This window comes from Scomber japonicus, chromosome 18, assembly GCF_027409825.1.
Source record: "Scomber japonicus isolate fScoJap1 chromosome 18, fScoJap1.pri, whole genome shotgun sequence".
NCBI lineage: Eukaryota > Metazoa > Chordata > Actinopteri > Scombriformes > Scombridae > Scomber > Scomber japonicus.
The window spans coordinates 25,223,271-25,248,135 of NC_070595.1; the positions used below are offsets into that span (position 1 = coordinate 25,223,271).

General features: G+C 41.4%; 2 protein-coding genes across 2 annotated transcripts; both read left to right on the top strand.

Annotated features, from left to right (window-relative positions):
- Nucleotides 1–770: 770 nt before the first annotated feature.
- On the top strand, nt 771–14,050 carry tbc1d17 (TBC1 domain family, member 17). The gene is made up of 17 exons (XM_053338492.1): nt 771–814; nt 2,416–2,511; nt 2,595–2,672; nt 2,758–2,869; nt 2,953–3,136; nt 3,293–3,404; nt 3,772–3,942; nt 4,055–4,180; nt 4,511–4,614; nt 6,213–6,307; nt 6,418–6,534; nt 7,689–7,789; nt 8,569–8,668; nt 9,062–9,159; nt 10,255–10,371; nt 10,465–10,551; nt 13,105–14,050. The coding sequence occupies exons 1-17, from the start codon at nt 788–790 to the stop codon at nt 13,312–13,314; spliced, it is 1,935 nt and encodes a 644-aa protein (XP_053194467.1). The 5' UTR covers nt 771–787; the 3' UTR covers nt 13,315–14,050.
- A 7,150-nt stretch (nt 14,051–21,200) lies between these two features.
- On the top strand, nt 21,201–24,417 carry ccndx (cyclin Dx). Its single transcript, XM_053338928.1, has 4 exons — nt 21,201–21,449; nt 21,554–21,769; nt 23,026–23,349; nt 24,268–24,417. The coding sequence occupies exons 1-4, from the start codon at nt 21,201–21,203 to the stop codon at nt 24,415–24,417; spliced, it is 939 nt and encodes a 312-aa protein (XP_053194903.1).
- Nucleotides 24,418–24,865: the final 448 nt, after the last annotated feature.

The following is a 24,865-nucleotide window of genomic DNA, read 5'->3' on the forward strand; positions in this document are numbered from 1 at the left end:
ATTAGTCCAGTGGTTCCCAACCTAGGGGTGGGGCCCCTCCAAAGGGTCAGCAGATATATGTGAGGGGTGGTCAGATGATTAATGGGAGAGGGACAACACAACACAAGTCTGTTTTCAGTTTTTGGACTTTTTCTCTCATTTTTAGATTTATTGGAACATTTATTGAAATGAAACCATGTGAGAAGTTTAAAGGGAAGTTTAAAGCATTATTTGGTGGAGCTGTTAACAACTCATAGATATCTGAAATGTGAGCCTGACTACACACTGCTTTTTGTAAAGGTTGGAAACCACTGGGCTCATCTATAACAATGTGTTGTATTTTAAAAGCTTGTTATATTATCCATTGTGTCAATCTTCATCTGAAAAGTAACTAAAGCTGTCAAATAAATGTAGTGGAGTAGAACGTACAATATTTCCCTCTGAAATGTTAATACTCAAGTAAAGTTCAAGTACCTCTAAATTGCCCTTGAGTGCAGTAATTAAATAAATGTACTTAGTTATTTCCACCTCTGGACATCATGTTAATCTTTCCATATTTAAAATGTAACTCAAAGCGACCAAACTGGAGGAGAAACTATCATACTACAATAGTAATAAGTGAATATAAAACTTGTTTAAGGGTAATTTAAAGTGTATTATTAAGACCTTATCATTATTATTAGTTATTGAGGAGTAATCGGATTGGCTCTCGCTGGTCACGTGACGTCACTCCTGGAGGGGGGCGGGTCTTGTGTGAACAGGAAGTGTGGCGTAACGTTTGTTTTGGAAAAACCAGAGAGGCGAAGTAATGGAGCAAAACGCGCAAGATTACAAGGTATTATAAACGTTTTTAAACATATTTTACTTTCCGTAATTCTATTCGTGCACTTTCTCCTCACTTGTAGTGTTATTTAGGGGCTGAACCACACTCCAGTTTATTGCCAGCGTCAGCTAATGTTAAGATATTTGGCTAGTCATGGTTTACATCGTGTGTTTAAAGTTGCCTATTTAACAACATGCTGTCATTTTAATGGATAAAAGATGTCACATTATGGTGTGTAACTAGATGATAGCTACATTATATAGATATTATCATTTGCAGATGGTCTCAGTCGATACTATTTCATCAGAGTGAAGTCAGCCGCAGGGGTTTTTATCTTTTCTTTGTGGTATTTGGTTGAGTCACCTACTGAGTGACCTGACAGACCAGATGTTGGCTGTAATCATGTGATGTGCTTCTTGTCAATTTATCAGCTCTTTGTTATGTGGTCTCACTTACCTGCAACGACCACTTGATAGTTGATACTTATTATTATACTTGTGATTAATCTGATCGTCAATGTCACAGTTAATGTAGTAGATAGATAGGAGTAATCACACACTGAATACGCTCATTTTTTATTATTTTAACTTTATTATTTGCAACGTTTTGAGCAATTGAAGGTCAGACAAATGTCCACAAGAAAGGAAACGAGGCAGAAATATCCAGTCAAATGACCAGTGACACACTACAGACGTCAAATCACATGTGTCAAGACGACAATATCATATGAAGAACAAAAAATATGTTAAAGTTCATGTATAGAGTAGTAATAGAATGGATGGATGATAGGTTAACAAGACACTGTGGGGTTTATTATCAGTAAAACATTTCCAAGATAGAGTAAAAAAGAATCAGACTAATAGGAATATGAGATTCATGCATGCATAGAGATCCTAGAAGAAATAAGACAGGATAAATATGTTTTATAGTATATAGACCTGGACTAAGACTATATCTGTTAGAGGTACTAGAAACAGCTGTAATGATTTACCTAAAAGAAGGGTTTCATATCAGAGTCATTGTGTTATCAACAAGGGGACAAAGTGTTAAAAGGAGTGAATCCAATAAGTTTCCTGCTCCAAAAGCTTCTTATTGTGTCAGTCGACTTATTCAGTGTGCAGATATCTCATCAGTGTGCTCACATTATTAATTCGTTCGATAGTTTTTTGCATCCAGCATCTACCTCATTTATGTTTTATGGATGTGCACATGACTATCTTGTTTATTCTAACAGTTTGTATTGTAACATGAAGCTGAGCTGATTTTATTAAATAGATCAGGTAGCATTTAAGTCATATAACATCATTATGACAGGCCAGAGCCAATCTGGGAAGTAAGATCTAGTCCCAAAATGAATCTGCAGCTATTTTGATAATGGATTAATTGTTTAAGTAGCACATTAAGCTATACTTATAACATTCCCTGGATCCAGCTTCTCAATTGTGAGGATTTGTAGATTTAATAATAATAATAATAATAATTTGTAAAGCTGGAATCTGGAGAATTGGGACTTTTCTTCTCCTAAAAAAGTGTCCCAAAATGAATTTAATTGTTAATTGTTGGAGCTTATATCATGACTGTTGTGTATTTATGTCTGGTTTCTTACCCCTCAGCTAATATTTGAGAAGGAAGGTGTATACCTGCACACAAATGCCAAGAGGAGCAACCAGGACACCACCATCCCAGGGTTCATCCGGATTGTGGAGCGGGTAAGCAAATCTGTGTGAGTCACGGCTGTTAAAATAGACAAAAAAGGAAGTTCTGGGATTGTTAATTGTACTTTTTGTTTCAGGCTGGGTTGCCAGCTTTAGAATGGAGTCCGCTGGAAGATGAAGGTCGCTGTGCTCCTGCTGTACTCTACGCCAAAAAGGTCAGTAATCATGTTTGAGACACATGACATGATGAAGACTATTGTTTTCTAAAAGCAGATATAATCCCAATTTCATGTTATTTAGGATGGAGAGGGAGGGGAGGAGGTGACAAACTTTGACCCTGGGTACGAGCCAGATTGGGCTGTTATCAGCACCGTGAAGAAAGATCGTGAACACGTCCCCGTCAAAGATTCAGGTGCAGTTTACATTTCTGTCATTTGGGGCGACCAGTTACTTTTATTAAGAAACGACGTGTGAAAGTAAGTGTTTCTCTTGCAGATCAGTGGTCGTTCTCGCTGCCTCTCTCAGAGCTGTACTCTCTCCGGAGGGCCCGGTGGTCTTTGGGTCGAAACTTCCTGGTGTTGACTAGTAGAGGAGGCCACCCTCTGCCTCCGCTGCACTTCCACAGAGGAGGAACCAGAGAGCTGCTGAGGGCCCTGCAACGTTACATCATCCTGGACCAGTAGGTGTCACCAACCTAATTCTAACTCCAGCAGCTGTTCCTGTCATGAAACAGCTGATGCTTCAGTGTCAGAGACGGGGGCTGCTGCTGTCATCTTTGTTTACATGTCACATGACTGGAAAAAAAATATCACACGGCTCCGTTTGTTATCACCAGGTCACCAGTTGACGGGCGTCTCTTCCTCGCCTACCCTCATGACTCCGGCGCTCTGTCTCAGTCCTTCGACAAGCTGCAGCTGCTCGATGATGGAGGCTCTGATCTCGTCTCGGTAAGATTAAGGAAGATGGAATTAAATCACGTTTGATGCATTTGAAAGAAGGGGCAATGGTGCTCTTAACAAAAACACAGTGAACTCAGAGTACATATTGATTATAAAATGTTTATCTGCAGCTTGTTTGTCAATGCTGATTACTCACTGATCTCCAACCCTGGCTCGCGATCAATAAAGTCATAAAACACTCACTACTCTTCTACATCTGCTCTTGTTTTGTAATTCTGTCCCCCTCTCTCTCTCTCTCTCTCTCTCTCTCTCGCTCTCTCTCTCTCTCTCTCGCTCTCTCGCTCTCTCTCTCTCTCTCTCTCTCTCTCTCTCTCTCTCTCTCTCTCTCTCTCTCTCTCTCTCTCTCTCTAAACAGAGATTTATCCAAGACCCCTATGCCACTACATTCGGTGGATTCTCCAAAGTCACAAATTTCTTCAGGGCTGCCATTCGGCCTCCGGATTCCCCGTTCCACCTACGTTCTGGTCAGGATCCTAATTTGCCCCCCCAGGCTGATGACGAGCCTGGCTTTGAGCTCATAACCTGTGTAAGAGATCAAAACAAGATGTAGTAGTAATAGTGGTGTATAATATAGAAAATGCATGATTAAACAGACATCAATTTGTATGGTAACGTTTTTTTCATGTCTTTCCTTTAAGGGTGTGGAGCTCGGCCCCAGACCAGATGTAATGAGGGGGCCACCTCTGGATAAATTGGACGTGTTTTTGGACCCTGAGGGGCTAGTGAAGGACCCAGAGAAGATTAAAGACCTTGTGTTCAGAGGGGTAGGACAGTAATATAATAATAATAATTAAAGCTGCAAGCAGCGGTGAACGGGCCCTCACCCCACCGTGCATATCGGTGGTCAGCGCTCGGGCCCTAATAATAATAATGATATTTGTATTGCACCTTTATTAACATAGTTACAAAGGGCTTGTACAGAGAAAGACATACTGAAATGAACCAACAGTGGGCAAACAACAGTAACAACATTATAATAGAGCAACAAGTCAGCAAGATGGAAATAACCCTTTAAAAAATGCACTATAAGTCATATGTGGAAAGCACCTCCTGTTTACCTCTTTCAACATGATGTGTGTTTTTTTTTATGGCAGGGTATCACACCATCGCTAAGAAAGGAGGCCTGGAAGTTCCTCCTGGGCTTTTATCCGTGGAACAGCACCGCCAAAGACAGGGAAGCCATTCTACGGGTCAAAACGTTAGTGTTCATACTACTTTGCATCCTTTCTCTACTCCTCTTTAAGAGATATTGAAAGGGTTTTTGCTTGCTGTGTCTTACTGGCCATTAAGAAATCCATTTTCTAATGTGTCTCCAATGGAACTTGTTTATCATCAGATTCACCATACAGTACGTCTCTACAAGGCATAATAATGACAGAAGGTCAAAGTCCAAAGTGCAAGATGAGATAACTTAAATAACCCTAACAACACAGACGTCACAGTGTGAGGCTCCAGTAGTCTGAGGTAATCAAATCAAGGTGGTTCCTCCCAGTGTTGCAGTCTTTCTCCTTCCAAATACAATTAGGATACACAGACTACTGCAAATTTCACCAAAACGTACCCCTCCTCTCATTTTTTATTGCACTAGATTTTCTATTGTATTTATTCATTTTTACATCAATCAGTTAATCAGTCAGACTTTATTTGTATAGCACTTCCTGACATGATACTGTAACACAAAAACAAACATACAAACAAGACCGAACATGAAAGGCTCAATAAAAACAGGAACTGTTGAAACGCTATCATAACTCAAATCTGCAGTGAGGAAACACCAGATACTGTCTCTTAATATCTCTGTCAGTTGACTTAGCCATTGTGTTATATTGTCATTGAGGGTGAAACCAAAGATCATTTTAGACAACGGAGTAAATAAAGTTCCTCACTAACTAACAAACTAAGTTTTAGTATAAAATTCCCTCTCATAGTGTTTCCATGCTGAGCTTAAATGCAATTAGGATACATAGACTACTGGAAATTTCACAAAACTCTACCCCTCCTCTATTTTTAGTGTCTGAATTTTCTACTATATTTATGTATTTTAGATTCTGTTGTTTCTGGATGTGATTTTGCTTTTAATTGGACTTCCTCATTGTCCTTTATTGTCAGTTATGGCAAGGCAAGGCAAGGCAATTTTATTTATATAGTGCATTTCATACACAATGGCAACTCAATGTGCTTTTACATAAAACAGAAAAACATGCAATTTGAGAAACATTAAAACATACAATTAACCCCCCCCCCCCCACACACACACACACACACACACACCCCACACTAATAATAAAGACAAAGTACAGAAAGATAGAAAGAGAGAAATAAAAGATGTTATGGTGAAACCGAAGATAATTTTAGACGATATGGGCAATAAAGTTACTAACTAACTAACTCTCGCTCTCTCTCTCTCCCTCTCTCCCTCTAACTAAATAACTTACTAACTAAATAACTTACTAACTAAGTTTTAGTGTAAAATTTCCTCCTTGTCTCCTCTGATAGTGTTTACACGTTGAGCTACTAACACAAAGAAGGAATTTCATACTAAAATGTTGCAGCTATAAACTGCAGCTTTATAAGATATGCACTTAATATGACTAACTCAGATGGCTTAAGTCTCATTTCAGCTTCAGATAAACAATGAAATATATCTTTACATGTGGATTTTGTCTCCTTCACTCATCACTTACACTGGGAGCAAATAATGACAGGATCTCTTTATGGCCAGTATGAACAGCAGGAAGGATCTGAGCATGCAAAAACAAGCCTGTCCTTTAAGGTAACCAGCTTTCCTCTCTACAGGGACGAGTACTTCAGAATGAAGGTGCAGTGGAAGTCGGTGAGCGAAGAGCAGGAGATGAGGAACTCCCTCCTCAGAGGATACCGCAGCCTGATAGGTCGGTCCCGCAGTCCGTCAGATAACAGCAGATCTGTTCATTATGTCGGTCAGCTGCCTTCGAGGGGAGTAGATGTTTGAAGTTAAACTGTCTTTGTTCTGTTGTGACAGAAAGAGACGTCAGCAGGACGGACAGGAACAACACGTTCTTCTCTGGGAACGACAACCCAGGACTGACTCTGCTCCACGATGTGCTGATGACCTACTGCATGTATAACTTTGATCTCGGTATGTTTTTACCACCAAAGTTTCACTATGAAGACAAATAAGAAGCACAAATCTCACTTTCTAGAATTGATTGTCACATTAGGGCTGGATTTATTTCTCTAGGGGAGGTGGGATGACTTTAATCCAGTCTGGAGTGTGTATGTGGGTAATTTCCCCCCTCTCTCCTCCAGAAGTAATTACAGCTGTAATGACCTCCTGTTTTTTTAGTGAACTCGTAGCTCTTCCTGTAATTTAAATCCAGTCTGAAGCAGCGTCCACCAGTTAAAAACAAGTGAATGTCTTGAGTTTATTCTGCAGGAGGAGCTGCTTGTCTTTTTTTATTCTGACTTTTATGTGAAAATTGAGTAAATTAAAAACGTTTTTTGCCAATCTGACAGTCAGAAAACACACTTATATTGACATTTAGGCCTATTTTGGGAGCCAATATGAAAGGAGGAAAAAATAAAACAGCATCAGGAGAGAAACACTCCGTAAAAGCTCATGTAATAAGCTGTTGTAATGTCAGCTGTTCTCTTTTCCGCCTTGTATTTATTGCCATCAAAAATGCTGAATTCGCTATTAGCACTTCCTCTTTGCAGTGTAGTCATATATAGAAAACTGACAGCTATTACTGGATTATCTAATAATGAAAAAAAACTTCTTAAGCGTCTTCATCTAGCATTTCCCTAAGTGGATTTATGGAGATTTATTGATGATGGTCATTTGAGATAATTAGATCCTCAGACAGTTTAAGTAACAGTATGTGTTTCATGTCTGTGTGTGTTAAGATTTGACTGAGTTATGACTCAAATTCACCTGCTATTACAGACCATATCTTGTCATTTTAGATATGGTTAAAATCCCATGTGGAACAATGAGTTACCTTATGGTCTTAAACCCCATTTGGCTGTTATGTTAATCCCAGTTGAACAGGTTTTAAAACTGGTTTCTTAGTCGCTGAAACAAGAGCATCAGGTGTCTTTTGGGCTCACAAGTACTTGAAAGTTACTTCCGCATTGGCCTCATTTCAGAGGACCAGAACTCCCCGCCTGGATTAGACACAAATTATTATTCTGAGCACGTTTGTAGATAAAAACAGTGTAAAAGGTTTCGTATGTTTTTTTTAATCATAAGACTTATCTGTGATGATGATTTTTCCTCTTCCCTCCACACAGGTTATGTGCAGGGGATGAGTGACCTCCTGGCCCCTCTGCTGTTCGTCACCCAGAATGAAGTGGAGTCCTTCTGGTGTCTGACAGGCTTCATGGACCTGTTGGTTAGTAGAAACATCTCTCATTATCCAGAGCAGTCATCCGTTGCCTTTGAACATTTTAGCTTTGTTTGTTCCTCTCATGCTCGATCAGACGCTGCGCAGCGGTGAATGACGAGGTCTAAAGCTCAGCAGCAACGTTAAAACTCAAAGTTTAATGCTAGTTTGACTGTTCCTTGCTTTGTGTGGCAGGTTAAACAGCTCCTGTGTGGTTCTGGTTTAAATGAAAATTAAATTTGCAGCAGCTTAATTGTGTTTTAAACGTCAGTCAGTGAGATCTTTGTGTAAGAAAGTGTGACTCATGAGTTGCACCATTTTTATAAAGTGGAGACATTTTTATATATCTTCAGTTTGCAGGACAGAAGGTTACTGACTTTATTTCCTCATTTTCTCTCTCCCTCCCTCTCTCTCTCTCTCCCTCTCTCTCTCTCTCTCTCTCTCTCCCTCTCTATCTCTCTCTCTCTCTCTCTCTCTCTCTCTCTCTCTCTCTCTCTCTCTCTCTCCCTCTCCCTCCCTCTCCCTCCCTCTCTCTCCCCCCCCCTCTCTCTCTCTCTCCCTCCCTCTCTCTCCCTCTCTTTCTTCCTCCCTCTCTTTCTTTCCCTCCCCCTCTCCCTCTCTCTCTCCCTCTCACTCGCTCTCTCTCCCTCTCTCTCTCCCTCCCCCCTCTCTCTCTCCCCCTCATTCTCTCTCTCTCTCTCTCTCTCTCTCTCTCTCCCTCTCCCTTCCTCTCTCTCCCTCTCTCCCTCCCTCCGTCTCCCTCTCTCTCTCTCTCTCTCTCTCTGCAGCACCAGAACTTTGAAGAGTCTCAGGAGGCCATGAAGCAGCAGCTCCTTCAGCTCAGTATCCTGCTGAAGGCTCTGGACCCGGAGCTATGTGACTTCCTGGGTTAGTCAGCTAATATTCATCCAATCTGACTGGATTAGATTAAAATAAACCTAAAGGAGCCCTGAGGGAAAGCTTTGCTCTCCTTGCAAATGTTATTAGGATAATGCAACGGAAAGTAGGACAGAAAGAAAATAAAGCAAATGAGGGGCTGGTATATATAAAGCAACCATTAGATTGAGTTTAGAGTCTATGAATGATTATGTATAAACGTATATACATCTGCAGGTGATGTGCACACATGTGGAAATTACTGCTAAATGAAAAGAAGTGGTTAAATGGAAGATGTGGATTGCCAGGTTCAACACAAAGTAGTAAAATGTGCTTCAACTCTTGATATTACTTTTATTTTAGGAGCTCATTTGTCTTCTTCTTCTTCTTCTTCTTGTCCGTCAGACTCTCAGGACAGCGGCTCTCTGTGCTTCTGTTTCCGCTGGCTGCTCATCTGGTTTAAGAGAGAGTTTTCCTTCGAGGACATCCTCATTCTGTGGGAGGCGAGTGCACGACTGCTGCTACACTGCATATTTAACACGGATATTTTTATAATAGCGATTTGTTTAAACAGCTGAAGTAAGTCAGTGAGATAAACCTGCGATCTCACTGCATTTAAACCTGGACGGGGTTAAACTCCATCTTTGGTTATATAACTGAAGAAAAACACTTTATGCAACAAAAAAAGAAGTTAGTTAACAGTAATTGTGAAACTGTTATCTTCATTATGACATATCTCAGAAAAAGTCATTCAGTGTGTGTTACATATAGAGTTGGGCAAAATGGACAAAATCAAATATCTCTATATCCATATTGCAACAATATTGGTGCTTTCACATAATATGTACCCAATGAGATTTTTGATTAATAATCATCATTAATGTGGATATAATAAATAAGTGGTTAAAGGCAGATAATAGAAGAGCTACAACAGTCGGGTGAGTTCAGAAAATTGCATCACTTTACTGTAATTCAGCCTTTAAAACAAGAAAAGGGCAAAATATATGAGGATATTATGATCTAAGACAATATTTAGTCTCATATCATGATATCAATATGATGTCGATATATATATATTGTGCAGGCATTGTTACATAAAACATTAGAAACATTTAAAAAGGAAAAACTTTTTTTTAAGTCAGTGCAAATTGAAAGAATGGACAACTTTTTTAAAGGAAATCACTGAATAGTAAAAGTTAAGGCAAGTAATTAACTATAAATTTAGTTATAATGCCTTAATACACAGTTTAAGTTTGCCTTAATGCAACGAAGAAAACAGAAGAACAACAAAGAAACTAAGAGGACAGCAGAGTGTTTAATTTGGTGTTTAAAGTGGCTTTGATTTAAGATTGTAGCTCACTGGGTGACGGCAACAAGTAAAAACTCCCCTTTAATGAGAAGAAACCTGAAGCAGAACCAGCTCTAGGTGGTTTGGCCATCTGCCTTCACGCTTCACGCTGTTTCTGGAGGTTCTGACTCGGGGGTTTAACCAGTCGACCGTCTCCTCAGATCTGAGACACCTACCATAAAGTCAGAGTATCGTGCTAGTATTCCTTCTCTTTCTTTTTCATTTTGTAACTTCCTGTTTCCTTCCTCAGGTTCTCTGGACTCGTCGACCATGTGACAACTTCCACCTGCTGATTGCCTGCTCCATCCTCCAGTCTCAGAGAGGAGAGCTCATCGGCTCAGACCACGACTTCAATACTATACTGAAAGTGAGAGAGGAATGAAGTGACTGTCTGAAACCATACTTGTTTATTTTTAAATCTGCGGAGTCGTTTCTTCATCGTGATCTTATGTTTCTGCAGCACATTAATGAACTGACGATGAGGTTGGACCTGCAGAGTGTCCTACGTGGAGCTGAGGCCATCTACCTGCAGCTGGTTCAGTGTAAGGTAAGAAGTAAGAAGTGAGAAGTGAGAAGTAAGAAGTAAGAAGTGCTTCATGGCAAAGAAAAGGCAGATTTATTTACTGCTGTAGCATATTTCAGCAACAAGGCGATTCAAAGTGCTTTACTGAAAACTTAAATGCATCAAGACAGACTGTTAAAGCAACACATGGCAAAAGAAAAAGATATTTAAATATGATTAAAAGTGTTACATCAGAAATAAAATTTAGCTAAAATAGAGTAAGAAGGATAAACACAGGAGAATATAAAGTTACAGGAAACAACTGGAGTCACCCTTTGTCCAGATGTGTGGTCTTGTAGTTTTCATTCAAATTAGTTAACCCTCATGTTATCCTCAGGTCAAGGAAGGAAGGAAGGAAGGAAGGAAGGAAGAAAGAAGGAAGGAAGGAAAGAAAGAAAGAAAGAAAGGATGAAGGAAAAGAGGAAGAAAGTACAGAAGGAAAGGAAGGAAGACAAGAAAGGAGGATGGAAAGAAAGGAAAGAAGGAAGGAAGGGAGGAAAGAAGGAAGGAGGGATGGAGGAAAATAGGAAGGAAAGAAAGGAAGGAAGGGAGGAAAGAAGGAAGGAAGGGAGGGAGGAAAAGAGGAAGGGAAGAAAGGAAGGAAGGGAGGAAATAATAAAGGAAGGGAGGGAGGGAGGAAGGAAAGGAAAGGAGGGAGGATGGAAGGAAGAAGGAAGGAAAGGAGGAAGGAAGGAAGGAAGGAAGGAAAGGAGAGAGGAAGGAAGGAAAGAAGGGAGGATGGAAGGAAGGAAGACAAGAAGGGAGGAAAGAAGGAAGAAAGGGAGGAAGGAGGGATGGAGGAAAAGGGAATCATTACTCTAGACTTTATTTAGACCCCTGATGTTTTAGTCATCTGTTGACCTGTTGTCCTCAGGTCAAGGAAGGAAGGAAGGAAGGAAGAAAGGAAAGAAGGAAAGAAAGAAAGAAAGAAAGAAAGGATGGAGGAAAAGAGGAAGAAAGTAAGGAAGGAAAGGAAGGAAGACAAGAAGGGAGGATGGAAGGAAGGAAGACAAGAAGGGAGGAAGGAAAGAAAGGAAAGAAGGAAGGAAGGGAGGAAAGAAGGAAGGAAGGGAGGAAAGAGGGATGGAGGAAAAGGGAATCATTACTCTAGACTTTATTTAGACCCCTGATGTTTTAGTCATCTGTTGACCTGTTGTCCTCAGGTCAAGGAAGGAAGGAAGGAAGGAAGGAAGGAAGAAAGGAAAGAAAGAAAGAAAGAAAGGATGGAGGAAAAGAGGAAGAAAGTAAGGAAGGAAAGGAAGGAAGACAAGAAGGGAGGATGGAAGGAAGGAAGACAAGAAGGGAGAAAGGAAAGAAAGGAAAGAAGGAAGGGAGGAAAGGAGGAAGGAGGGATGGACGGAGGAAAGAAAGGAAGGAAGGAAGGGAGGAAAGAATAAAGGAAGGGAGGAAAGAGGGATGGAGGAAAAGAGGAAAGAAAGGAAGGAAGGGAGGAAAGAGGGATGGAGGAAAAGGAAATCATTACTCTAGACTTTCTTTAGACCCCTGATGTTTTAGTCGTATCCATTATAAGTCTTACAGATCATTTCCAGACATGTTTTAATATATTAATAATACTTCATCTCCTCCTCCTTTATTAAAAACACAGAGTTCTCTTCTTCATTATAAAGTCTGTTCTCTTTAAGCTGAATACTGGTACGTCGGCTCCTTTAACTCAGATCTTCACTGAGCACAGACAGAAACTTTCCTCCTTCAGCACATAAATATAAAAATAGTCTTCAAGTGTCAAACTGCACACACGTCATTTTTACACAATGAAGCTGAAACATCCGACTAAAGTAACAAGAAGTGAAACACGTTCATAAATGGAAACATTCAACAAACACTCTTAAGGAGGAAGTTCTTCTTAAAAACCCACTTAAGCAGTTTTCACAATGATTTAGACATCAACTCATATTTTCTTATTTGGGATTTTATCTTATGTAAGAACAGAGTTTATGCACACTAACGCACATTTGAGTGTTGATGTGTTTGTGCAAATTAATTAAGTACTGCATTTTCTTTCATTCAGATTTAATTAAATATCTGGTTTTATGTCCATGTGTAAAGTTTCTATTTCATGTTCAAATCAAATCAACTACAATAACATATTTATCATGTATAATACTTGTAATAATTCATTTCATTATTTCACAGAATCCTTTTTTATGGTTTAACTCATGCTCCACTGCAATAACAACTAATCACATGTTTAAAAATTAGACCCATTTTTACACTTTAGAGCTGTAAAAAAAAAAAAAAAAACATACACTTTTTCATTAGCTGGACCCAAAATATACAAAAATGGAAATAAAAATGCAGTTTATGTGCATGCTAATGTAAAAATATGACCTGTATTTACTTTTAAAAATCACATTCAAACATGTTGCATTCTTCATATCTTATAAAATGTTCTCCTGGACTATAAAATAATGATTAGAGAGGATTAATAAAACATTTAAACACACACTTTAGACATGCATAGTGCTTCAATTTGACAGTTCTCTTTGTTCCCCACCTTCTCCTCCACCTCCCCCTCAGGAGCTTCCCCTGAAGGTGCAGGAGGTTCTGGGTCTCTACGTCCCGTCCAGCTCCGAGGAAGAGAGTCCAGACTCGCAGGTCAGCGAGACGCAGCGCCTCCTCAGCCAACCCGAGGCAGGAGCTGCTTCCTGTAGCGCTCCAGCAGCAGCAGCAGGAGCAGCAGCAGGTGGTGGTGGTGGTGGTGGTCCTCCTGCCCCCACCTACCCTTAAATCTGTAGGCAAACTGACAAACACCATGAAATATGGAAGAACAGAAGAAGAAGATATTTATACATGAAGAGAAATAACTATATACTGCGTTTGCTCTGGTGAGAGAAGAAGAAGAAGAAGACGGTTTGATGAAGACTGTTGTTACTTTCTGTCACAGGCAGGGGGCGTCGTTGAGGCTTTTTTTTCTTCTTTTTAAATGTATAGCCATGAATGATGAATGTTATTACCCAACACAACACTATAGCCGTGTTTGCAGTGCACTTCTTTTTTTTTTTGTTGGTGTCACGTTTACATGTTTCTCCTCTGAAGAGTCCTGCCATCCTTTCATCTTCTCTTTATCTCTTCATCCTGTCTTTCTTTGTTTGTTGCTGTTCTTTTCTTCTTTTTTTCCCCTCCTCTTATTAACTGTACATGCATTTTGTTAGTTTGACCCTCTTTTTGTCCCCTCTGCCCCACCACCACCCCCCACCCCCCCTCGCTGCTGCTCCTGTAAAGGGAAGAAGATGAAGGACCTTGTTTGATACTGTGTGATGTCATTCCAGCCCCTATGCAATGTTTTCTTCTTCTTCTTTTTTTTTTTTTTGCATGCCTTATTATACAGTAGAGTTCACCTGCAGCATGGTAATGTTTGAAGCTTTGTAATTATCTGTATAATGGCATAATAACATTTTCATCTGCTGATTATTACAAATAAACGGTGAAACTTACTGAAGAATTCATTGAAAATTAATTACACTTTTTCCTTTCAAGTGGTTAAAAGCAAACACATTTACGATGAAGGAAGGAAGGGAGGAAGAAGGAAGGGGGATGGAGGAAGGAGGGAGGAAGGAAGGATGGAAGGAAAGGAGGGAGGAAGGAAGGGAGGAAAGAAAAGAAGGAAGGAAGGAAGGTTGGAAATCTTATTTTTCTCACTTTCATCTAGCAAGGATCTGAATTATTGACTGTATGTATTTATAATAATAATAATATATAAGTATAGTGTATAGTATAACTGTGGTGGAAGAAGTACTGAGTCATTTTACATTCTTTCCTTTCCTCCCTTCCTTCTATCCTCCCTCCCTTCCTCCCTTCTTTCCTCTGTCCTTCTTACCTTCCTTCCTCCCTACCTCTATTCCTTTCTCCCTTCCTCCATCCTCCCTTCTTTCCTTCCTTCCTCCCACCTTTCCTTCCTTCTATCCTCCCTCACTCCTTCTCTCTTTCTTTCCTTCCCTCCTTCCTTCCTTCCTCCCTCCCTTCCTCCCTTCTTTCCTCTGTCCTTCTTACCTTCCTTCCTCCCTACCTCTTTTCCTTCCTTCCTCCCTCCCTCCTTTCCTTCCTTCCTTCCTTCCTTCCATCCTTCCATCCTTCCTTCCTTCCTTCCTTCCCTCTTTCCTTCCTCCCTCCTTTCCTTCCTTCCTTCCCTCCTTCTTTCCTTCTTCCTTCCTCCCTCCCTCCTTTCCTTCCTTCTTCCTCCCTTCCTTCCTTGACTCAAGGACAACAGGAGGGTTAAGGGTATAGTGTATAGTATAACAGTGGTGGAAGAAGTACTGAGTTATTTTATGAAGAACAACTTGAAATATTAAATGTAAAAGTATTCATTATGCAGCAGAATGACCTTTATCAGTATTTATACTATTATATAATAAACCTAGCATGTCTGAAACTATTACTTTTCAGGAAGTTAAAACTGCAATGGTTCCAGTCGAGTAACAAGATATAGTCACAAACTCTTTTCACAAACATTTTTCATTGGCTAAATATTCGTAATACTCAGAGACAAACATAAAGAATACATAAAAATGACAAAATATGGAGAGAAAAGGTTTCTGCCAAACACGATATGTTATAGTATTGGATATAAATATAGTGGAGTTAAAGTACAGAGTAGCATAAAGTGGAAAAACTCAAGTTAACCTTCCTGTCGTCGTCCCGGGTCAAATTGACCCCGTCTGTTTTGACTGTTCCTTCCTTCCTTCGTCCTTCCTTCCTTCCTTCTTTCCTTTTCTCCCTTCCTACTATCATCCCTCCCTCCTTCTCTCTTTCTTTCCTTCCCTCCCTTCTCCCTTCCTTCCTTCCTCCCTTCCTCCCTTATTTCCTCTGTCCTTCTTACCTTCCTTCCTCCCTACCTCTTTACCTTTCTCCCTCCCTCCCTCCATCCTTCCTTCCCTCCTTCCTTCCTTATTCCTTCATCTCTTCCTTCCTTCCTCCCTCCTTCCTCCATTCCTTCCTCCATTCCTTCCTTCCTTCTTCCTTCCTCTCTTCCTTCCATCCTCCCTCATTTCCTCCCTTCTTTCCTCTGTCCTTCTTACCTTCCTTCCTCCCTTCTTTCCTTCCTTCCTCTCTCCTTTCCTTCCCTCCTTCTTTCCTCCCTCCTTTCCTTCCTTCCTCCCTCCCTCCTTTCCTTCCTCCTTCCCTCCCTTCCTTCCTTCTTCCTCCCTACCTCTATTCCTTTCTCCCTCCCTCCATCCTCCCTTCTTTCCTTCCTTCCTTCCCTCCTTCCTTCCTCCTTCCTCCTTTCCTTCCTTCTTCCTCCTTTCCTTCCTTCTTCCACCTTTCCTTCCTTCTTCCTCCTTTCCTCGCTCCCTCCTTTCTTTCCTTCCTCCCTTCCCTCCTTCCTCCCTTCCTTCCTTCCTTCCTTCTTCCTTCCTCTCTTCCTTCCATCCTCCCTCATTTCCTCCCTTCTTTCCTTTGTCCTTCTTACCTTCCTTCCTCCCTACCTCTTTTTCTTTCTCCCTCCTTTCCTTCCTTCTTCCTCCTTTCCTTCCTCCCTCCTTTCCTTCCTTCCTTCCATCCTCCCTTCTTTCCTTCCTTCCTCTCTCCTTTCCTTCCTTCCTTCCTTCCCTCCTTTCCTTCCTTCCTCCCTCCCTCCTTTCCTTCCTTCCTTCCTCTATCCCTCCCTTCCTTCCTTCCTCCCTCCCTTCCTTCCTTGACTCGAGGACAACAGGAGGGTTAAGAACAAGTATCTCATGTATAATATTTTCCAGCACTGAGTATTAATTACTTTGCAGTATCTATCCTTAAACGAGCCTTTATACAAACACATGAAACTCTACTAATCACATTCAGATGAGAACAAAACACAAACAATGATACTATAAAAACATTACCATAACTGACAAGCACCGAGCCGATCACTCATGTCTCAACTTGAGTGTTAAATGATCCCGATCCTTTAGGAGCTCCACTCATTGATCCGCTGAACAGAGAGATGTCTGTCCAGAGGAGGATTTAACAAAAGATGCACCCTAACGTATTGATCCAGACACCTCGAGGTGTCACCGAGGTTATGGATTAGTTTAAAGGAGGGATTCACAGTTTTTTCAAGTCTTAAAGTCAGGAGCTTAAATGAACATTGAAGCCTGTTTTTCACGCTGTAATCATCCCTCCTGTTTATATTGACCAGTAGAAGATTCATTTATAATACACTTATAATGTAAGTGATGGAGGACAAAGCCCACAGTCCTTCTCCTGTGCAAAAAATGTATTTAAAAGTTGATCTTAAACTAATATGAAGCTTCTCCCATCCCAAATGAGTCAAATCAAGTAGAACTATTTCAACATTACAGTCTTTGTAGTGCCTAAGTCCTTCTGTATAACAAATTAAAGACTGTTTGTTTTATTTATGCAGTGTTTTAACTTGTGAACTGGTTAAACTTTGGCCTCCAGCCCCCCCCCCCCCCCTCCTCCTCCTCCTCCTCCTCCCTTAGCGGCCAGCAGGTGTCTATGTGTGATGTGAATGGCCGAGTAGAAAATAGGACCTCTGTTCTCCACTGTCCCGGGAAATGAGCTGGAAAATGAGGGGCGGAGGAGCCACACCTCCTTCTCAGGACCCGCTGCACTCCTCTTTTTGGGGGTCTCGTCGCTGTTCTTTTTCCCCCTTCTCGATCCATGTTGTTTGAATACAGCTGCGACGTATGAATTTAGGAGGGTGCTTAAACAGGCCGACGGTCTGTCACTCTGTTTCCCCCCCCCCCATCCCCCACCCCTCCTGCCCATCCATCCTCCCCTCCTCTCTTCATCCAACCCCAACCTGACCTCACTTGACTGGCAGACCCACAACTTACTGAGTCCTTCATTCAAACTCAATCTGCTTTCAGTTCCTCTCAAAGCCCGTTTTATGGGTGAGGGTCTTGTCGACAGCTTTAAACCCCATATTCTCTCACTAATGCTACAATCGACTGAGTGCTGGAGGATTAGGGTCTCTTCATGTTGTCATTATGTCGGCCGTCTTAGAAAAAGCTGTTATCTGGTGTCGATGATGGGATTGTAGATCTGCCCTTGACTTAAGTGGGGGGGGGGGGTTGTTTTCTTTTTTTTTTAGCTCCTTACATTTCTCCACGTGAATATTTGTGGAGTGATTTTATAAGTTTTATAAGTTTTTATGGCTGGTTGTTGCTTATGTTTAATCCTCTTTTTTTAAATGTGTGCTTTAATTTAACTTTAAGATAACTTCCAGATATGTTTTAACCCTCCTGTTGTCCTCGAGTCAAGGAAGGAAGGGAGGAAGAAGGAAGGAAGGAAGGAAGGAAGCACGAAGGAAGGAAGGAAGGAAAGAAGGGGGGAAGAAGGAAGGAAGGAAGGATGGAAGGGAGGAAGGAAGGAAGGGAAGGAAGGAAGGACAAATTGAGGTCAAAGGTCAAATTGACCCCGTCTGTTTTGACTGTTCCTTCCTTCCTTCCTTCCTTCCTTTCCTCCATCTCTCTTTCCTCCATTCCTCCCTGCTTTCCTTCCCTCCTTCTTTCCTTCTTCCATCCCCCTTTTTTCCTTCCTTCCTTCCTTCCTTCTTTCCTTCCTCCACCCCCCTTTCTTCCTTCCTTTCTTCCTTCCTTCCTCCCTGCTTCCCTTCTTTCCTTCCTCCACCCCCTTTCTTCCTTCCTTTTGTCCTTCCTTCCTCCATCCCCCTTTCTTCCTTCCGTCCTTCTTCCTCCCTTCCTTCCTCCCTTCCTTCCTTCCTGCTTTCCTTCCTTCCTTCCTTCCTTCCTTCCTTCCTTCCTTCCTTCCTTCCTTCCTTCCTCCCTCCCTCCCTCCCTCCCTCCCTCCTTCTTTCCTTCCTTCCTTCCTTCCTTCCTTCCTTCCTTTTCTTCCTTCTTTCCTCCCTCCCTCCTTCTCCCTTTCTTTCCTGCCCCCTACCTTCCTTCCTCCTTCTCCCTTTCTTTCCTCCCCTCCTTCTTTCCTTCCTTATTCCTCCCTCCTTTCCTTCCTTCTTCCTTCCTTCCTTCCTTCCTTCCTTTCTTCCTACCTCCCTCCCTTCCGTCCTTCCTTCCTTCCTTCCTTCCTTCCTTCTTTCCTCCGTCCTTCCTTCCTCTCCTACCTCCCATCCTTTTTTCCTTTCCTTTCCTTTCCTCCCTCCCTTCTTCTCCCGAGGACAACAGGAGGGTTAATGCAAGACTTTTACCACTAATGGAGTATTTTTATATTGTTGTATTTCTACTTTTACTCGAGTAAAAGACGTCAGTACTTCTTTCATAACTTATAAAATATGAAAAGTTCAGTCCTATAAAATTATGTTTATTTGAATTGAAGCAAAGTAACTTAAATTAAATTAACTATAAGCTTTTTATTAAATATAGGCCTACTACTGTAGTTCTTTTACAAAGTTATGTGTCCTTGTTTTGTATTTTCTTCCAAAATAAAAACTTTTACATTGTATAAACCTGCTGTATCTAGTTCAAGTCGTACTTAGTAAATCCAGTTTTCCCCTCAAAGTTGAAGAGCATGAATTATTGATGCTCGTCTTAAATCAAGTCACAGTGATCAGAGCATGCTGTCAGCGTCTATTTAACTCCTATCTGAAACATGCTGCCACTGAAACCTTAATGTGTGAAAAAAAAGAAAAAAAAAAAGCCACCTGTAATGACTGTGTCAAATACAATCTGTATTCTCCACTGGTGGTGAGTGCGACCCCATTGTGACCATCAGAGGATCTCCCCCGGGGGAGCGTGTGAAAAGTGTGTCTCAGGCAGGCAGCAGGCAGAAGGCCAGGAGCTGTTGTCTGACACTGATTTGTAAAGGGAGACAATACGGCTCATTGACCTGCCACGGCTCCACTGTCTGTTGCACACATACCTCGCCCAGCCCTCCCCGGTGGCTTCTCTGCTCTTTAAACACGAGGAGCAGATTGCCTACAGGCGCTGGGAGGAGGGTGGGGTGGGGCGGAGGGGGGGGACACAGGTTGCTTTGACAATGAGAGTCCTCCGAGAGAAGAGAGACGACGTGTTGCTCTGAGCCAGAACTTAGAGAAACAGAGAGAACAAATGCTGAAAAGCTCTCTATTACTATATCGTTATCCCTCTCTGACTAATTAAATACTTATTATAAGGAATATAAGATTCATAATTGAGGGTTTTAGATCAGAATAGGTGCAAAAGTCTCTGAAAAGTCTCTGTTGAAACTTTCAGGCTTTAACAGAAACTAAAGGGAAAGGCTGCAACTCATGAATAATTTCTTTATTAAACAATCCATCGTTTATTTGCTTGTTTAATTGATTAATTGTTTGCATTATAAAACATCAGAAACAGTGAAAAGTGCCCATCATGGCCTTATTTTGTCCAAAAAACAGCCCAAAAACAAATTATACTTCATTAATTATCATATAAAACAAACAAACACTGTAAAATGTAACATTTTAGGAGCTGGAACCAGCAAATTTAGGAGTTATTTTGCTTTTAAATCTACTTAAACAATCAAAAACTTCAGATTAATTGTCTATAAATCTACAAATTAATTAATCAACTCATTCAGCTAATCATTTCTAATCATCTAAAGACTTTTTTTCTCTTAATAGATTGTTTAATTGGAATAAATTGACCTTACAAAGTAAAAGCACCAGTATTTCACAAGCAGATTTGGAAAATATCTGAAAAAACTGCATTATTTTTGTAATTATTGCTGAAATATTAATATTTTTTCCTTTTCATTTCTCATCCCACACCCCCTAAAACTCATCTTTTACCTCAACTATAACTTTTTTGGGATTTCAACTCTGACAACGGTTGAAAACTGACACTAGAAGTCTTTGTTTATCGAAGTATTTAAGTATTTATTTTCTTTGAATTAATTTTCAAAATAAAAGGGGGAATTACGCTAAAAGTAAATATCAGAATTTGTTTTTATCTGCCACCAAGTTTTAACTTCATCTCTCCAGCAGCAGCAGCAGCAGCAGGCAGGTTTAACACCTCCTCTCCTGCAGTGATGTATCTCCTCTCGGGCTCACGTTGTAAACAAACACCCTCATCCTATTGTCATCCATTCCCATTGTCAGAGTCTGGAGATGACCTTTCCTCTTGTCCTCTCTCTCTCTCTCTCTCCCTCTCTCTCTCTCTCTCTATCTCTCTCTCTCTGTCTCTCTCTCTGTATCTCTCTCTCTCTCTGTCTCTCGCCCCTCATAGCCTTTTCTTTTTCCTCCCTTCTCCTTTTCACCGTCGAACACAAGCTGTTGCTCCTGTCCCTGCGGGCCACTCCCTCTCTTGTCTGCTCTTCTTTCACTCCCCCCCTCCTCCCTCCCTCCCCCCTCCTCTCTCTCTCTTTGCCACCATCCACCATCTCTCCCTCTCCCCCACCTGTTGAAGCAATTGTTGCACAAGACCGTATTGTTGCTTTCTTATTATTTTATGTCACTCATGACGGGTACTCCGCCTCTTTCTCCACTCCTTTTTTTTTCTTCCTTCCCTCTGTGCCACTCCCCCCTCTTTCTCTCTCTCTCTCTCCCTGCTGGGTATAAAACCCCAGATAAACAGCTGAGGTGTGATATTCAGCAGAGCACCACAGGAGGTCAAAAGTATTTTAAGAAGAGGAGAAAAAAAAGAGGATTTCAAAGTAACCTCAGGTGACTAAAGGGGATATTTTTCTTTCCCACGTGGATTTAAATTAGTTTATTTACTCATCAGGCTGTGCAGATGGAAAGAGGCATGTCTGTGTCTCTGTGGTGCGAGGAAGTGGAGGACGACCAGAGTCAGAGCCAGAGCCAGGCACCGGCCCAGGGCCACATCAGGGGCCCGTCTCAGCTGCGAGCCGCCTGGGACCCCACCGTGTCGGGGCATCGCGTGATCCAGAGGCTGCTCCACGTGGAGGAGAGATACGTGCCCTCCATGCTCTACATCACCCTCATCCAGCGGGACCCAGAGCGCAGGGAGGAGCTCACCAAATGGGCCCTGGAGGTATGAAAAGTCTCTCACGCTCCAGTTTCTCAGCTTTCCTCGTGGTGGTGGTGCTGGAGCAGATGTGACACTGATGATTTCTTCCCATCTTCTTTCCTCCGCAGGTGTGCTGTGAGTGCGGATGTGATGAGGCAGTGTTCCCCCTGTCTGTCTCTCTGATGGACAGGTTCTTGTCTGCCTCTCTGTCCCTGCCTGTCTCACCTTACTGCCTGGCTGCTGGGTGCATCCTCATCGCCTCCAAGCTCTCAGAGTGCGACAACGTCACGGCCGACACGCTCTGCGCTGCGGCTGATTACAGCTTCCTGCCGTCTGACCTGAGGGTGAGTCAGTCACACAGCATCAGACACGTGGGAGAAAAGTTTAAATACAATCAGGGATGTAGAGAAGTGGAAGTAAAGGATCCTACTCTTCTAATACCAACTTAAATCCTTCTTGTAATGACAGTGAGAGAGATAAACTGAACTAAACTCAGGTAAACTTTGATTTTACATATAGAATAACTTGTTTTACACCCTTTTTATGATCTTAATAGAGATTACAAAGTGCTTTATATGGACAAAAAATGAAAAATAAACACAATATATACTCATTCAGACAATCCGAATAAGGTTTTTAAAAAAGGCTTATAATGAAAATGCATTTTGAGAAGCAATATAACAGAAGAAAAGATGAAAAAATGTGTTTTCAGAAGTGATTTTAAAGAGATACTGATTGTTATATGTCATAATTTGTGGTGGGAAATTAGTATACATACAAACGTAGGGTCTTAAAAAGAGGCAAACTAATTAAATAACAATATTGACTATCTTCTCTCTTGATATTTGCCAAAGTCATCCACTGGATATCAGCACATTTAAAACTTCAATATGTAATCAAATGGATCTACAACTAACATTTATAAAGGACTGATCACTCTGTCACATTTATTTTGGATTAATTGATTAATTGCTGTTTATAAATTGGGGATATTAAATGCAGTCATGCATATGGATCACAATGACTACATGTTTCCTTTCTCCCTCCCTCCCTCCTTCCTTCCTTCTTTCCTCCCTCTGTCCCTCCTACCTTCCTTCCTTCCTTCTTCCATCCTTCCTTCTTTCCTCCTTCCTTCCTTCCTTTCTCCCTTCCTTCCTCCCTCCTTTCCTTCCTTCCCTGCCTCCCTCCCTCCTTCCTCCCTCCCTCCCTCTTCCTCCCTCCCTCCCTCCATCTTCCTCCCTCCCTCCCTCCTTCCTTCCTTCCTTCCTTCCTCCATCCTTCCTTCCTTCTTTCTCCCTTCCTTCCTTCCTCCATCCTTCCTTCCTCCTTCCTCCCTCCCTCCCTCCCTCTTCCTCCCTCCCTCCCTCCATCTTCCTCCCTCCCTCCCTCCTTCCTTCCTTCCTTCCTTCCTCCATCCTTCCTTCCTTCCTTCCTTCCTCCCTTCCTTCCTCCCTCCTTTCCTTCCTTCCCTCCCTCCCTCCCTCCCTTCCTTCCTTCTTCCTCCCTTCCTTCCTTGACTCAGGGACAACAGGAAGGTTAAAACATAGAAATATTAAAGGAGCATTTCTGACTCTTTTCTCTCCTCTCTGCTCTCCATCAGGAAATGGAGCGTGTCATCCTCGCCACCCTGCGGTGGGACACAGCAGCAGTTACTCCTCAGGACTTCCTCCCTCACTTCCTCGCCTTCGTGGAGGAGTGGGGGGACGTAGACAGCGGTGACTCTGAGGAGCTACTCTGCACCCTGAGGCGACACAGTGACACCCTGGCTGCCATGTGTGTGTGTGACTCCCGTTTTCTGGGAGCGCCGCCGTCACTTGTTGCTGCAGCATCACTGAACTCTGCGCTGAGAGGTTTGGGCGACAAGAGCCCCGCTCAGCTGTCTGTTATGAGTGAAGCGCTGGCAGAGCTGTGCCAAACTGACCTGGTGAGTCTATGTTTGATGAGGTTAGGCTTTTATTTTGGTAGGGAATGGGAGCTTTAACCTTTGTGTTGTCCTCCCAGGTCAATTTGACCCCGTCCTTCCTTCCTTCCTTCCTTCCTTCCTTTCTTCCTTCTTTACTCTGTCCTTCTTTCCTTTCTCCCTCCCTCCCTCCTTTTTCCCTCCCTCCCTCCTTTCTTCTTTCCTCCGTCCTTCCTTCCTTCCTTCCTTCCTTCCTTCCCCTAACTTCCTCCCTTCCTTCTTTACTCTGTCCTTCTTTCCTTCCTTCCTTCCTCCCTTCCTCTTTTTCTTTCTCCCTCCCTCCCTCCTTTCTTCTTTCCTCCGTCATTCCTTCCTTCGTCCTTCCTTCCTTCCTTCCTTCCTTCCTTCCTTCCTTCCCCCCTACCTTCCTCCCTTCCTTCTTTACTCTGTCCTTCTTTCTTATCTCTTATTTGAAAATGTATCCATTAGTTCATGTAGATTTTGGAATATAAAGTAAAGATATTTGATGAAGAAAGGCAAAAGTCTTGGTACCGTGGCTCCATTTAAGCCCATGTGTGCCCTAAATAAGATCCACATTATGATTTATTTACAAAATATATAAAGAAATCTTAATTTCAAAGAATTAAAAACAGCAATATATGTATTCAGTAACAGTTTAAATATTAAAAAATGAGGAAAAAACCCTCCTGAACAAAAAATCCTAAAGGTCTGACTTCAGATATAACCCTCTTTATAATCATAAACATTACACTTTTTTTCTCATACATTTATTTATATGGTAATTTAAATTATGTAACGCCATTACATGTAACTAGTTCCCCCCCAACACTGGTTTTAAGGGACCTATTTGCTTTACAGTCATGCCAAATGTTTAAAGAAACATGCATTAATCATTACAATCATTTACTTTCTGAATCTCAGGCGGTGCTGCAGTGCTACAGCGAGATGATCGAGTATGCCCTCCAACAGCGGCTGAGGAGTGGGCTTCAGCAGGGGCCCATGGAGAAAGGTGAAGAGGTGGAAAACGAAAGGCCCGGGACTCCCACCGACATGAGAGAGATTGATTTCTAAACACACTGAATCAGCTGTTCCATTGAAAGTGTGAATCAATCAAAACCTTTTTAAGTTCATCAGTCAAACTGATATAAATTGATTATGACCTCGAGAAGAAAAATGCTCTGACATTTTATAATTTTTATATTTTGAAAATTACTTTATTGAATGACTGTTAATTTATTTTTTATCTTATTTATTTGTGAACAATTTTTGCATTTATGTGTTTTTTCCATGTGCCATATTTTATTATCTATTACACTTAATTTTATTTTTAGGCCTAGGTGTTATTTTGACATTTTTATAAGTAATATTTATAAATTTTATTTATTATTATTATTGTTATTATTATTATTGTTATTGTTATTATTATTATTGTTATTATTATTATTATTATTATCATGTGCAATTTTTTGTCTCTTTTGATGTTAAGTTATTTCAATTTGCCATAATTTTGTGTTTGTGT